The sequence below is a fragment of the Furipterus horrens genome, unplaced genomic scaffold (genome assembly GCF_987537825.1).
Source record: "Furipterus horrens unplaced genomic scaffold, mFurHor1.1.pri manual_scaffold_11, whole genome shotgun sequence".
Classification (NCBI taxonomy): Eukaryota; Metazoa; Chordata; class Mammalia; order Chiroptera; family Furipteridae; genus Furipterus; species Furipterus horrens.
In genome coordinates this window covers 92510342-92526302 of record NW_028327181.1, presented here as the reverse complement: position 1 = coordinate 92526302, position 15961 = coordinate 92510342, and the positions used below count along the sequence as shown (strand labels likewise).

The window sequence follows — 15961 nt, the reverse complement described above, 5'->3', positions numbered from 1 at the left end:
AGCGAACGTTGGGATTGACTCCTCATAAAAATGAAAGACTTCCAATTAAGGGAATAGTGGGGATAGCTGGCATATAACTAACACCCCCCTCCAGTAGATAACAATTATGTATTCTGGGCAATATGTCTTTAAAAATTGAAGGCACTAGAAAATAACCAACACAGGCAGAAAATGAAAGGGATTTGATCCTTGCAGGAAAAAAGCCACACTGGGTTGGGTCTGTGTTTAAAAGTGTTTTCCCCTTGTAAGTGCCCTCTGCCCCTGTCTGTACAGCACAGAGCAGCTATATCCCAGGAGGAAGCTGCGGTCTCTTTGGCTTGAGGTGGCAGGGGACAGAGTTCAGGGCTGCCACAACAGATGAAACGGGAGAGCAAAACCCTGGGTAGGAGGGAGCCAGCTAGGGGAAGCGTCCAAATCTGCAAATAAACCTCTTTCACATCTTTGGCTGACCCCTGAGCTGTGCGCACACAAGGGAGACAGACCCTAGCAACAGCTACAAGCCTGATGAGTTCAGCAGGCATTTCTGCGCTACCCGCTACAGGGAAGATTCGGTTTAGAGTCTGAGTTCTATTAAGTTAGAAAGGCTTCATAAACATTTCGTATTTTCCACTGAAGTCCCAAAAGGTTCACGCTAGCGGTGAAAACCATGTCCCAGGACGGAGGCATTTACCTGTGATTAAGGACCAAATCTGAAAGCCAGTTCTAACGAAGCGTAAGGCCAAGCCTCCACAAGTTCAAGGAGATTAGCTAGTAATTAAGTGCCCATGACAACAAAAAAATAACACTCCTTAAATAACACAGGTCAGAAGCTCTACAATGGATCTCCCACGAGGCCCAGTTTTGTTTTGTTTTTAATTACTAAATATGGCCTGGCTGGTGTGGCTCAGTGGACTGAGCGCCGGCCTGCAAACCAAAGGGTGGCCGGTTCGATTCCCAGTCAGAGCACATGTCTGGGTGGCAGGCCAGGTCCCCAGTTGGGGGTGCCTGAGAGGCAACCACACATTGCTGTTTCTTTCCCTCTAGCCCTCCCTTCCCCTCTCTCTAAAAATAAATAAAATCTTTAAAAAATAAAATAAAATAAAATACTAACTAGAAGACTTCCAGTTTCTAGCCTGCCATATAAGGAGCTTAGAAGTTGTCCCTCCCTAACAAGTAAAAAACAGAACAAACTGAAAAAGCAACAACTCTTCTTAGCGCTGTCGGAGAAGTAAGGCCACAGGGCACACCAGCGCCCCCAAAACTGAAGATCCCGATGAATGAGAGAGCTAGAGCACAGCCAGAGCGGACACCTCCAGGAGCCGGCGCCAGGGCAGGGGGGCTTCAACTGCAGCCAATGAATTGCTGGAGGCTTAGCTTGCACAAGTCTGAGAATGAAAAACTCCATGGGGGCCCGTTATTTCTTAGATGCAAATTCTCAGAAAGAATCTAAAAGAAATGCTGTGATCAAAAACCCTGTAACAGAAATAAGCATAAGAACACCTTTGATGGCCCATTAGACTGAACATTGTTGAGAAAAGAATCTCTGAGCTTGAGGATACCTCAAAAGAAGCTCCCAAAATTGAAAAGCAAGGACACACACACACACCTTGAAAATAACCAGAACAGACTACCCAAGAACTGTGGGACAACTACAAAAACTGTAACAAATGCATAATGGGAATACCAGAAAGAGAGAAAGGAGCAAAAGAAATTTATGAAATAATAATGACTGAGATTTTCCCCAAATTAATGTCAGATCAAGGAAGCTCAGAGAACACCAAGCAGGATAAATGCCTGTAAAAGATAATGCCAACAGCATAAGACAACAAGCCGTACAATGGAAGAAAATATATGGAGAAAAACATATCTGATAAAGCTCTGTTAAATAAAACATACAAAGGACTCTTAAAAAGCCAACAATAAGAACATTAACAACCCAATTAAAATGTGTGCAAAAGACCTGAATAGGCATCTCTCCAAAGCTGCTCTAGTTAGTTACCGAGCCTATGAAAAGTCGTTCAACATCATGTCCTTAGGTAACTGCAAGTTTAAACAATGAGACACCACTGCGTACCTACAAGAACGGCCAAACTTGAAAACAGTAATAACGCCAAATGCTGGCGAATACGTGGAGCGACGGAACTGTCACCCACTGCTGGTGGGAATCCCAAATCGTTCAGTCACTTTGAAAGACAGTCTGGTGGTTTCTTACGAAACTAACCCGATTCTTATCCTATGATCTAGCAATCGTATTCCTTGGTATTTACCCGAAGGAGTTAAAAATGTATGTCCACACGAAGATACGCACGTGGGTGTTTCTAGCAGAACTGTCAAAACAATTCATAATGGTGAGAAGTTGGAAGCAACCACAATGCCCTTCGGTGGGTGAACGGGTAAATAAACTGCAGTACACCCACACAATGGAATGTCATTTAGCACTAAAAATAAATGTTATCAAGTCATGAAAAGACACAAAGAAATTCGAAATGCTGTATTAATCAGCACAGGCTGCCATAACAAAATACCATAGAAAAGTACAAATCAATATCCCTGATGGACATAGATGCTAAAGAACAAACAAAAAACAACTCAACAAATGCTAACAAACTGAATCCAGCAGAATATTAAAAAAAAAAAAGAAATTATACACCATGACCAAGTGGGATGTATCCCTGGGATGCAAGGTTGGCTCAGCATACAAAAACCAATGTAAAACAATGTATGTTGACCTGACTGGTGTGGCTCAGTGGGCTGAACACCAGCCTGCAAACCAAGGGGTCACCAGTTCGATTCCCAGTCAGGGCACATGCCTGGGTTGTGGGCTAGGTCCCCAGTTGGAGGTATGTGAGAGGCAACCAGTCAATATTTCTCTCCCTCTCTTTCTCCCTCCCTTCTCTTCTCTCTAAAAAATAAATAAAATCTTTTTTTAAAAAAACAATGTATGTTAATAGAATAATGGCCTGAAAAACGATCATCTCAATAACTTGCAGAAAAAAAAAACATTTAACAAAATCCAGCATCCTGTCATGATATAAACACTCCACAAACTGGGACTAGAAAGGAACTTCTTCAATCTGATAAAAGCTGTCTATGGAAACCTCACGGCTAACATCACACTCATTGGTAAAGAACGACAGCTTCCCTGCTGAGATCAGGAACAAGATAAAAATGTCCACTCTTGCCACTTAAAGTCAACATTGTACTGGAAGTTGTAGCCAGAGAAATTAGACAAAAACAAGAAATAAAGGGCATCCAGATTGAAAAGGGAAAAGTAAAACATCTCTGTTTAGATAGGTGAATTATATAGAAAAGCAAATGGACAAAACTCTCCAATTAAAAAGCAGAGACTGTCAAACTGGAGGAAATGAGAGCCCTCTCTATGCTATGGATTTGTTCTGAATATAAAGCAGATGAATTGAAAGTAAAAGGAGGTAAAGAGATATATCACGCACACAATAAACATAAGAATCTGGAGTGGCTACATTAGTAGCAAACAAAATATACCCAAGACATGTATACCAGGACAAAGAGGGACACTTCCTTTTCAAGGAAGACAAAACTAGAGGGAAATACAGACAAATCCACGTCCTAAATGGATAGTATAACATCCTTCTCTCAATAATTGATAGAACAACTAGGGAAAAAATTAGAATACAGATGATTTGAACAACTATCACCACCATTTAATGGACATTTATGAAACATACTCAAGTACTACAAAATACACATTATTTGCTTGACTTACGGATGGCATGTTCACCAATACAGACCACGTGCAAGGCGGTATAAGTCTCAGTAAATTTCAAAAGATTCAAACCTTCCAGAGTAATTTTCTAACCATAATAAAATTAAGTTAGAAAGTACAAAAATAAGATAGCTAGAAAAGCCCCAAATTTTGGAAATTAAGCAACACATTTCTAAACATGGGTTAAGGAGAAAATCAGAAAACATTTTCAACTAAATGATCATGAAAATAAAACATATCAGTATCTATGAGATGCAGATAAGGCAGTGTTTAAAGCAAAAGCTGTAGTTATAAATATTTATGTTTGAATACAAAAAAGTTCAAAACTTATTACCTATATGTCCACTCTAGAAAACTAGAATAAGGAGAGTAAATTAAACTAATAATAAGTAAAGAAAGAAATAATAATAAACTCAAGACAGACCAAAGACTTAAATGTAAGCCGTGACACCATAAAAGTCCTAGAGGAAAACACAGGCAGGAAAATTTCAGATATCCCACGTAGCAATATTTTTACCAGTATATCTCCTAAAGCAAGGGAAATAAAGGAAAGAATAAACAAATGGGACTACATCAAACTAAAGAGTTTCTGCTCAGCAAAAGAAAACATCAGCAAGATGAAAAGGGACCCAACCATATAGGAAAACACTTGCCAGTGATACCTCAGACAAGGGATTGATCTCCAAAATATTATACCAAGAAGACAGACAACCCAGTTAAAATATGGGCAAAGGGCCTGAGCAAACACTTCTCCAAAGAGGATACACAAAGGGTCCATAGACACATGAAAGAATGCTCAACATCACTAGCCATCAGAGAGATGCAAATAAAAACCACAATGAGATACCACTTTACACCAGTCAGAATGGCCATCATCAACAAATCAACAAACAACAAGTGCTGGCGAGGATGTGGAGAAATGGGAACCCTAGTGCACTGCTGGTGGGAATGCAGACTGGTGCAGCCACTATGGAAAACAGTATGGAATTACCTCAAAAAACTAAAAATGGAACTGCCTTTCAATCCAGCAATTCCACTGCTAGGATTATACCCGAAGAATACTGAAACCCCAATTCAAAAAAACCTATGCACCCCTATGTTCACAACAGCACTACTTACAATAGCCAAGTGCTGGAAACAGCCTAAGTGCCCATCTGTAGATGAGTGGACCAAAAAACTGTGGTACATTTACACAATGGAATACTATGCAGCAGACAGAAAGAAGGAAATTCTACCATTTGCGACAACATGGATGGAACTAGAGAGAATGATGCTGAGCGAAATAAGCCAGGCAACGAAAGACAAATGCCATATGATATCACCTAACACAAGAAACTAATGAACAACACAAACAAATGAGCAAAACTGAACAAGGAACAGAGTAACAGTTACCAGGGGGGAGGGGGGAGGGAGAGAAGGGGGGTAAGTAGGGGAAGGGTCTAGTCAAGGAACGTGTATAAATGACTCATGGACGTGGAGAACGGGGTGGGGACTGACTGTGGGAGAAGGGGTGGGCTGAGGGGGTAGCAATGGGGGGAAAATGGGACAACTGTAATTGAAAAACAATAAATATATATATATATATTTTAAAAAAGGAATAATAGAAATAAAAGCAGACGTTATAACACAGAAAGCCACAAAGGAAATTAACAAAGCCAAAGCTGGTTTGTTAAAAATGTTAACTAAATGGATAATGAGGAAATATGGTGAACATTTTATGCTAATAAATTTGACAACTCAGATGAAATGAACAAATTATTTGAAAAACACGACTTACCAAAGCTGATACAAGAAATACAAAATCTGAATAGCCTTATGTTTTTAAAGAAATTAAATGTATAACCAAGAACTTTTCCTTCAAGAAAACTCCAGGCGCAAACAGCTGTGTGGATAAATGTAATCCAATACGAAAGAAACACCAGGCTCACACAGACCCTTCCAGAAAATAGAGGAGAAAGGAACCCTTCCCAGCTTATTTTATGAGGTCAGCAAAACCCTGATACTAAACCCTGACACAGACATCGTAAGAAAGCAAAATTATAGACAAAATCTTGATAAATCAAACCCAGAAATAAGTAGATATATTTTTTAAACCACAACTAACTGGGGTCTATGCAGGAATTCCAAGTTGATTTAACATTTAAAAATGGGTGTAATTCAAAGCATTAAGAGGGTACTTAAACAAGTATACGCATTAATAAAAACGTATCAAAGTGTACCATTTAGATCTGAGCCTTTCGCTGTGTGTCAAGTTTGCCCTGATGACTTTTTAAGACATGAAAGAACGGTAAGATACCTTAATTCTAGGCCACACAGACCGGGTGCCTTTTTAAGGCCACTCCTCGTTCACGACCAGAAAATCACAGCCTCGTCATAGGAGGACTCACATCTTTCTCTAATCTAATGTAGGAGATGTCAATTCATCTTGCATATCTAACACCAGTATTAAGTGCTTGGCGGGAGGGGGGGGCGGGGGGGGGGGCAGGGGCAGGTGTCCAGGGGCTGCAGTGGGGAGGAACCAGAGCACGCCCTGTGTCATCCTATTCCCATCTCATCCCATCCGTCCTCCCTCCCTGACTCTCCTGGGAGCTGGATGCCTCCTCAGAGCAGACGTCCTGGGTGTTATCATTCCCGTCCGATTGTGATCATTTTAAACAGTCTGTTACTTCATAGGAACATTTATGATTCCAGTATTGTGGTGCCGAGGGCTTTCTGGCAGGGTTATTACTTCTGAAATTAACTCAGCCTGGGGAAACCATACCTCTTAGATAATGTAACGTAAGGACTGTAATCTAGAAAGCTTCCATCGGAAAGCACAACAATTATCTGACTGGTTTGCGTTTTAGGGTTTGGAGAATCAAAGGTTGCTGTGGCATTTTTAATATCCTCCAAGTTATGAACTCATAGGGCTTGTTTGGTTTTAATGCCACATTTTCTTTGGGGTCACTTGTTTACACTCAGGGAGAGTAATTTTTGTTCTGTAATATATAATTCTTTGGAAAGCTCTAACACTGAATAACTGAATCAAAATGGAATCTGCATCAGGTCCCAGATTTTGATGGGGTGAGGGTTTTTGTTTGTTTTCCATTCATTAAAAATAATTGTGAAAGTTCGTACTAGGTACAAGATACTATACCATACGCTTCAAGACAAGAAAGATTGAAGAGTTTACAGAGCTCTGAGTTTAGAGAGCTTAGAGCTAGTAGAAGAAATAAAACATGCACTTAAATTACTGGCATATACGTGAGAGAAGATATTCCCTGTATATAAAATGCAGTCACTGGAAGCAGAAGGCAGAGGCATGAAGAACTACGTCTATTCTTGTAAGCAGCCAGTCCTGCAGCAGTGCCTGGCTATGTACCTGGACAGATCCACCAGTCTTCCAGACAATGATTACCCGCTGAAGGACTCACATATATATCCACCAGACATCTGGCTGACAACGGTCTTGTGTGAATCCTAAGGATGCAGGACTGATCATTCTCAAGAATGTACTTCTTACTGTAAGAAGCCTTAACTTTCCTTTCTTGGGAACACATCTGGGTTTTTGCCTAGCTGTCTTCCCCAGTGTGCAAACTCTAAGACCCTTAAATAAATTTTATCGTTCGTTTCTAATGAGGCCTCCAGTCTCTTTGTGAGTTCATGTGACTTATGGCAAAATATGATAAATCTATGAGATTTCTCCAGTTCCTACACAGCTGGGAAGGTGAGAGCGAGTTTTTTGATCAAGGCCAAAGAAGAGGGCCCTTGCTCTTGGGGAAACTGGAAAAGAAGAGGGACCCAGGGTGGAGGGAGTGTGAATTCAGCTGGCAGCAAGAAGCTGGTGGAAGATTTTGAGAACCATTCTAATCCAGTTACCACATTTTTAAAACATACAAGTGCATTTAAGATGATCACTGAGTGAACCCAGAAGCAGAGACTTCTGTCAGTTTGCTAAACAGACCTCTGAAACCATCTATTGTCAAGTAAATTACACTTCCAAATATCTCTACGCTTCCATTTAATGCCCGTCCAAACTGGCATCTACAGCATAACAGTGGAAAGCGTTACAAACAAACGAACGAACACACACCAGGCCAGAACGGAGTCCTCTGTGCTATGTCCCGTGACTAATTCAAAACCCACTATCCTAACTGCAGTTTCAGCCTCTGGAGTGAATTTTAAACCAATCAGTCCGGAATTTCCTGATCAATACTAGTGAGATTATCTGCAGGATTAAACCCCTGCCGTTCCTTCCTCCCCAAAGAAGATGACTGCCCTAAAAAATAATCCTTTCCTTTCTTTTGCTAATAAGCCATCTGCATATAAAAACATTCCATTCTGCACACAGCCAGCCCACACCGAGCACCTTTCTAGCTGCTTGGGGAGCGTTGCTGCCCAGTTCATGAATCACTTCATAAAGCCAATCAGAGCTCCACATTTACTCGGTCGGATTTTGTTAACAAATGAAATGTTCTTCCAGTGAAAAGGAACTGTACAAATGTGCTAAACGAGCTCTGGGCTTGTTGGAAATTTAAGCAGACAGTAGCAAGATCTTGTTTGCTCTGTATCGTAGGTGCACAGGGCATGTGCTGGGTCCTTGGGTGCTGGGACCTTCTGCTGGGCCCAGGCTTTGGGGACAGAGCCACTGTCAGAGGTGCGGAGGGCTCCCCAAAGAAGGGACGCCCACACTCGTTCCTGGAGGCCTGGCGGGGAAGAGGCAGGCCCGCACTCACTAACTCACCAGTAAGGAAGAAGGCCTTGTAGCGCTCCCAGCGGACAGTCTGTAGGGCTCCATACTCTCCAGCCGCCCCACTGTTGGGGTGAAACAGCACCTGAGGAAGGGTGGCAGGGCTTACTAGCAAGAAAACCATGCTAGATGCTCCCTGGGACGCATTACTTCCTTTGCCATGACCCTTCCTTCCCACCAGCCCCACTATCCACACACACACACACACACCCCCGTAACCCCAATCCTGCCCAAACACCAACAGACACAGGCCCGTAGTGCACACCAGCCCACTCCTGGGAGCCACTGGGAACTGACTGGAGAAGGTTACTGCTCTGGTAAGGTCCCTGGGCCCAATAGGAGCTTTGTGATTTGCAGGGTCTGGTGCAAAATGAGACCGAGAGGAGCCAGTCACAATTGTGCCCAGGAGGCCGGCCCTGCCTGGGCTCCACCCTCCAGGTTCAGGATGGGGCCTGGGAGCCTGTCTTTTTTACAAGGAATCCCAGGGATTCTGATGCAGGGGATCCCCGGATTTCTTTGCAAAATGGCTTCTTCAGCACCCAGTTGATTTTTTAACTCTTGCTGGAGCAAGGATGGCATAAGGGGGCACCAGAAGAGGACCTCCAGGTGTGATTTCTCCAGAAACAGGCACCACCTAACCCCTGAACGGGGTGTCCTCACCTTTGGCGCAATTCTACCCGACTCGGCCTGAGGGACCCCTTCCTCAGGAAGTCACAGATGAAAGAATCCCTGCAGAATGGCAACACCTCATTCAGGGTTTCCCAGGGCAGGATTTGGTACAAACTAAATGACCGGTGTCCTTGGTAGGTTGGTGGGTTTGGGCTGGAAGCGGGAGATGGCCCTGGTATGAATCATGGCTGATATATATCCCTGGGAAGGCACTTATGTGATTCAAAGTTTCCATGGGGCTAAAAAAAATGAGAAACGTCTGCTGGAGCCGTCAACGGCTGCCCCCCCACCAAGTCTTCCGGCTCTGAGAAGACACCCAGGGTGGGGTCCTCCCACACCTGCTTCTCGTGACAACCTCTGCAGTCCCCCGGCCAGTGTGAGGACAGTGGGCTCCTTCCAAACAGGAAAAGAAGCCGTAACTCAAAACCCTCACTCCTTCCATCCCTGCAGGGAGCCAGGCTTCTCACTGCAGGAGGCTGTTTGGGTCCCTTCTGGAGAAGGCAGGAAGGGGGAGACCTGAAAAACCTGTTGTCAACTGATCTATAATGCACCCCGCCCTCCAGAAGATGGGAGTCAAGGTCCGCTGGTTCAGATCACTGACCTAGCGTCTGAGTACCAGGAATCCCACAGTGTGGGCTGGAATATTTATGCGACGTTACCAGAGGCAACTTCCACAATCCAAGAAGGAAGGAGCTAATTTGGGGATGGCTCACTCTCAGCACAAGGATGGACTTTGGAAAACTTGTCTGTGCCTCTTTCTTTCCTCCAAGCAGACTGATTATAGTGTTCTTGTTTATATCAACATAGGAAGGAGGTTGGCAAATTTACCATGAATCACCGCTGCCGATACTTCCTCTGCAGAGGACGCCGGGGCCAAATTTCAAAGACGAAACTCTTCTGAAAACATGATGCACCTTCCTGTCTGTCCTCTTCTATCCTCTTCTGTGTTTCAGTGCAAGCGTCCCCTTCAGTGCCCATGTCCCGTCCCCAGAAGGAGGCCCTCCTACCCCACAAGTGGTCAGCCCTTCACCAGCCACGTGGGATGGCATCTTTCACCACTAGGGGCCTCCCTAAGTGAAGTGACCTGTGTTCCAGAGACTGAAATCCAGCTTCTGTCTCTTCCACGTATGGCCTCCAGGGGCGCGTCAAGTATTCAAGGACCCACAGCAGCCCTAGACTGGGCTGGGCTGGGCCGCGGCAGGGCCATTGAGCAAGCCTTCCCTCTGCTGACAAGTTTTGGACGTGGTCATGGCAACCTGGGGCTGAGATATGACGACCAGTGGGGACATTACGACCTCCCACTTCCATCTGGGAACTCGATGCCAGGCTGTGCACCCTCCCCTTTCGGGCCCCCCTCTCCCTCCTTGTGGTTGCCCTCTTTGCCAAGACACAGACCTAGCAAGATCAGAAGCAGAAGGCTCAGCAACTACAAGAATATGCAGCATGACATCATCTGCTTTGGTTTTGAGCATCACAGATGTCCAGATGAACAGATGTCCCTAGTTGCCCACGAAGTGACTAGTGAGAAGACCATTCAGTAAAAATCAGTAGTCCATTAATTTGCCTTTAAACCCCTCAACAAAGGACCCAAGAGGCTGCCAAAAAGTAAGTGCCTCTAGGTTACTTCATTTGCAAAATAGGGAAGAACCCAGTTGCTGAGACATATTTGCATAGTGCATTGAGATAACTATCTAGGATTTACTTTGAGCTTCCCGAAACTGAACTGGTTTTCTTCTAAGCCAAGCCATATTAGAATTCTTGTAAGCTAATGGTGAACACAATGAAATTGTGCCTATTTAAAAATATGCATATACATGTGTACATGTGTGTATACATACATGTATATGTGTGCATATCTATATGCACTCAGTTTTACCTCCTGGCCTTCCTTCAGCAAGTCAGAGATGATTTATTATTGTCTCTTTAGTAGCCGATCAGCCAAGTCCAAGACCAAATTCAGACCAAGGCCAACGGCTACCTATGTTGCCCTCTAGTTCCAAATAATCTTATAGCAAGCGTCTTCACTAACACTGCCAGGCCCCAGTGCTCTGGGAGGCTGGGAGTGGCCCCCAGGTGCCTGCACCCAAGTGCTTTTACTCTTGAAGATATCAGCAGTGGCTTCTGGCAAGAAGTAAACCGTGGGGATTTCCATCTGGGCCGTGGGGTGCGGTTAGCCCGACGCCAGCTGCGTTACCAGATAGCATACGTCCCCACGGAAGGCCCGAATGGTGTTGTGGTTGGTCTCTGGTCCTCCTGCCCCACCCCGGGCGCTAGACCAGTAACTGCCGAGTCCTGCAGATGGGCCCCTGTGCGTCTGCAGACCTGAGGAAGAGAGCGTGCGTTCTCCCCAGTGAGAACGGAAGTTGGGGCGGAGGAGTTGGTTCCCACAGGCAACCAACAACATCAAGGAGACCGCAGTCCTTGCAGCACTTCCTGGTGACCCTGGTTATTCTACCGGTAGCCATGACAACACACACTCAGAGGCACCTCCACTGACGTCCTGGATACGGACGTCACGTTCTGCAAACTTCCAGCCTGAAGGAGGAAACCATCTTCCGGCTTTGCTGCTGCTCAGAAGGGCTCGACCCGGGAGGGTCTGCAGCCCTAGAGGATCAGATATTCCGGAGAGAAGCAATCCTTCTTCGGGGGACATGCTGGGCATCATCTGACAACGCCTAGACACTGACCAGTGTTCAGAAGCATGGATGGCCTGCCCGGGCTCGCTGGTGTGGGCTGGGGGAGAAGGGTGGCTTCAGCAACGGCCACAGTACCTTAGAGCAGCACTTGAGTCATTTCCCTGTGACCCTCGGTAAAGGCATAGGTATAAATAGCCCCTGTCATGCGTGGGTCCCTGACTGAGAAGCCCTCTGCTCACAGAGCCTTGTGTGGGGGGGGGGGGTTCCAGTTCCTCCGTCCCCCATGCCGCCTCGCACTTCCTCTTTTGGGGAAAGGAGAACACATGGACGTGACAGGCAAAGGTCATCAGGCCTACCATTTCTTGGCTGTGCTTCAGAGCACCGGAAGAGAGGACTCTGGGGTGTGGGGGGCATGAGCCCAAAGCTACTGTGGGGGCTGCAGAGCCTCATGCTGGGCCCTCCGGGAGCCAGGGGACCGTCCCTGCCACCCAAAGGTCTCCCCCAGGGACTAAGCACCAATGTGCACCCGCCCTCCGCCAAACCGTTAAAGGGGAGGAGCAGTCACCTGCAGTGGCCACCTGCGCGCACCCCCTGAGGATGGCTCTGTCTGCAGGCCCGCCCCCTGAAAAGCCTGTGGCAGGTACGAATCTCCTCCACTTACCCTGTGCCCCGTCTGCGATCCAGCGAAGAGCACCTCAGAGGCATCCAGACCATCAAAGCGCCGGCCTGGGGGCAGGCTGGCCCCAGCCAGGGCGACCACAGTGGGGAAGACGTCCAGCACACTGCAGGAAGGACAAGGCTGCCTTGGCCCCAGACGGTCCCAGACTCCCCCTGGCCATGCCGCGGCCCAGACCCACTCGGACCAGCCCAAACCCAGCCTCCTGTGCGGCCCACCCCTCCACCTGCCTGTCCTTCCTTCAGGGTCCATCTTGATTTCTGCTCCTACAAGAGGCAGAATGGCCTAGTGGTTCAGCACAAGGCTCGGTGGCCAGGTGTTGCCGGGGCTCAGATCCCAGCGCTGCCACCTCTCTGGCTGCTCGGGGCTTCAGTTTCCTGTTCTCTGAAATGTGCATCATCATCATCATAAAGGCACTGAGAAGAAGCTGGCACTCGGAAAGGGCCCTTTGGGTGTCTGTGTACTGTTCCCAGGGACACCCCTGTCGACCCATCTAAGTGGTTCTATCTGTCACCCTGAGGCCACCGACGCTCACTGAGAGGGAACAGTGTGTGGCCGGGGTCTGCACTTCGTTTTTCCTTCCCGGGGTCTCTGTGCCGCAAATGTCTAGTCTTTGTTTAGAATCTCATGGTGGGTGGAACATTCCACGCCTTTAACTTAGCTCTTTTTCCCCATTAAAAAACAGTGAGTGTTCATGATAGAGAAAAAGGAGCACATCCAGCCCCAGAAAGGGCCAAACAACGCGGAGTCCACCGCCCAGAGGCGGCCGATGTCAACACCTGGGTGGGCTTCGTTAATACGACGGTGTTAACTCACACGGTGCGCTTTTCCTCTACCCCAGGGCACACCTCCATCCAGCCCGCTCTTCAGCAAGCACTGACCGGCTGTGCTTTCGAGAGAGCTGCTGATCTGAGGGCCAGGCCAGCGAAGGGTCTGTGGGACTTGGAACCTGCAGGGCAGGGTCTCCATGAGGCTGGACTTCCCCACGAAAGAGGCTCCGGTTGGCCTGAGGCTGGGCAGGAAGCAAATTTCAGATGCACTCCTGGGACCCACATCCGCCACTTCCCCACCGGGCGGGCATCTGGTGCGGGGAGTGCTTCCCTCCAACAGGGGCTGCATGTGGGACCTGCCACGCGCCTCCCCCCGCCTCTGCCAGCCCCCTTCTCTTCTCAGGGCTCTGCCGACAACCCCGAGTGGAATCTCTCCTTCAACTAGGTACAGCGTGTTTCTGGTTTGCCTTCCACTTCCACGGTCCACGTGACTGGTGACCTGTCTCTTGAGATACGTGCCCCGGGCGCCGGCATCCCCCATGGACACAGCATCAAGGACTGCAAGGCAGGCAACGGGCAAGTCCAGAAACCTGCCCAGAGTCCACGGTTCCTGCCACACACCGGGCAGCGCGGAGGACGGCAAGCCAGCGAGAAAAGGCCGCGGGGGCCCTTCGTCTGAGCCTTCTCTAACCTGTGCCCCTAAGAGAGGTCTGTGTGCAGACGGGTCACCCCCGCAAGCAGGGGAAACAGGATCTGTGTTCGGTTTTGGAAGCATGGTGCTCTTTCTTTTGCCGCCTGAAATTTTCCCCGCCGCCACGAGGCTTGGCATCCTCATTCCACAGCACCAAGTCGGATGTTCTTGGAATCCTGGTGTCTCATCGTTTACCGGGCACCTGGGCCACCCAGAGCACAGAGAAGACCCCTGGCCCGCCAGAGCCACGTCAGTGCCGCTGGTGACTCGCCAGTCCCAGCACTGCCTGCCAAGTGCGGGCTGTCCCAAGTCCTTGCTCACGTGGTGGAAGGAGCCAAGTCCCTGAGGCTCCCGGGCAAGAGGGAGACCCTCCTGGGCCCAGACAGCCCCAGTGCCGCCCCAGCGCCTCCCCAGCCCGGGGGTGACCAAGGAGATGCGCCAGCTCTACAAAGGCCAGCGAAGGACCCTGGCTGCTCCAAATGTCAAACCTCACCTAAGAAATTGGTCCTGGGAGTCTTAAAAACTTGAAGGAAGAGACTTAAAAAAAAAAGCAACCAAAAACCAAAAACAATCCAAACCTGACACTTCCAAGCTCCTGCAGCTCATTATAGTACTTGGGGCGGTGGCGCGGGGCCGGGCTGCACGCTGACGCTCGTGGGACTGGGTCCTCCGGCCTCCACAAGCCCTCGCCTCCATTCAGAATATCGAAAAGCACATTTCACAACCGTGTGTGCGTACACGTGAGCCCACAGAGCATACATAAAACCACTTTCTTTAACTTAAAAGTTCTTTTCTCTTTCTTTCTTCTGGTTTTAAACGAAAGGAAAGCTTTCATGTGCTCCCAAAGCCTCGTTGGCCCCTGGCACGGTGCCTCCTGGGCCTGATGGAGAAGGGGGCCCTGCCTTTAGACGGAAGAAAACCCCCTCCCCAAGGTTCTGGGGTGGAGAGAAGGGCAGTGGGAGCCTGCTCATGGAAGGCGAGGCTGAGGTGGCCCCGCACGACGGCACAGAAGGCTGCCAGCAGCACGGGCAGGGCGCCTCGGCAGGTTCTTTGGCCCAAGTGAAAATACATTCCTTTTTTCTTACTATGGCTTCTGCCAGCCCAAGGCACTGAAGGCTGCTCCAGAGAAGTGTGTGTCTTAGCGTTCTCATCCAAGGAGCTGCCAGGGAACCTGGGCATGGAGGCTGGGTGATAAAGGAGGATGTGGGAGGGCCCCGCCCCTGCCTGGCGGCTGAAGGGCGGCAGGCAGAGGCCCCGGACCTCAGGGCCCATGCTGATGGGAACGGAGGTACCATGTGGGGCTGGGCGGGGTTGGAGTGCATCCTAGGCCATAGGTAGCACATGGGAAGGGGCAGGGTTGCCTAGAGAGTTGGGGTCATTACATCAGGGAAAGGTTGATGTGATCTGAAGATGGGAAGTGAGGGGGGTGAGGGGGTTGCTCAGGGAAGGACTGGCCCTGGTGGGGGGTGGGGCGCAGAACTTCCTCCAGACCATGGAGGAGTGGGAAGTGTCTCAGGGACGTGGAGAGCAGTGTTTGCAGTGTTTAGTTTTAAGCTTCTTCCTGCCTTGGAGCTCCCTCTCGTTTTCCCTAGGGAAAGCCAGGTGGCCACCCCGTCCTGGCCTAGGCTGGCTGCGGAGGTTTGGGGGGCCGCAGCTCCCCCCAGAGCATCAGCGGAGCCCAACGGCAAAGTGTGCACTTTCATTACAGAGCCCAGTGTGGTTAGTTGGGCATGAGACCCCCTCCTCGCCTCCCTCCACGGCTGCTCACTGCCAGATAAGCAAATGGGGGCGAGGGAGCACTTTCCCGACATGTGGCTTGATCCTGCCCAGGGGTGACATTTGTCCTTGTGGTTCCTACTTCCAGGACATGGCTCTGTGGCTCAAGACAGTACCGAGCCAGTCAGATCCCCCTCCACGTGACAGAGCCACATGGTTCCCCAGGGGATTACCCGCTCTCCTGGCTAAAGAGCAGCTTTAGCTGATTTTGAGATGAGATTGTTTCAAGTCTCATCCCATTCTGGCCACCTTGTACTCGCCCAGCCATCTCTGAAAGAGAGGTCCTCGGT

General features: G+C 48.4%; 1 protein-coding gene across 1 annotated transcript in view; it reads right to left on the bottom strand.

Annotated features, from left to right (window-relative positions):
- Positions 1-15961, bottom strand: part of ARSG (arylsulfatase G) — a 56221-nt gene that overhangs the window by 1501 nt on the left and 38759 nt on the right. Inside the window, exons 9-10 of the mRNA XM_090257893.1 lie at positions 12420-12540; positions 8448-8538 (exon numbers count right to left, since the gene is read on the bottom strand). Coding sequence (XP_090114019.1) covers positions 8448-8538; positions 12420-12540 — 212 coding nt within the window. The remainder of the gene's footprint in view (positions 1-8447; positions 8539-12419; positions 12541-15961) is intronic.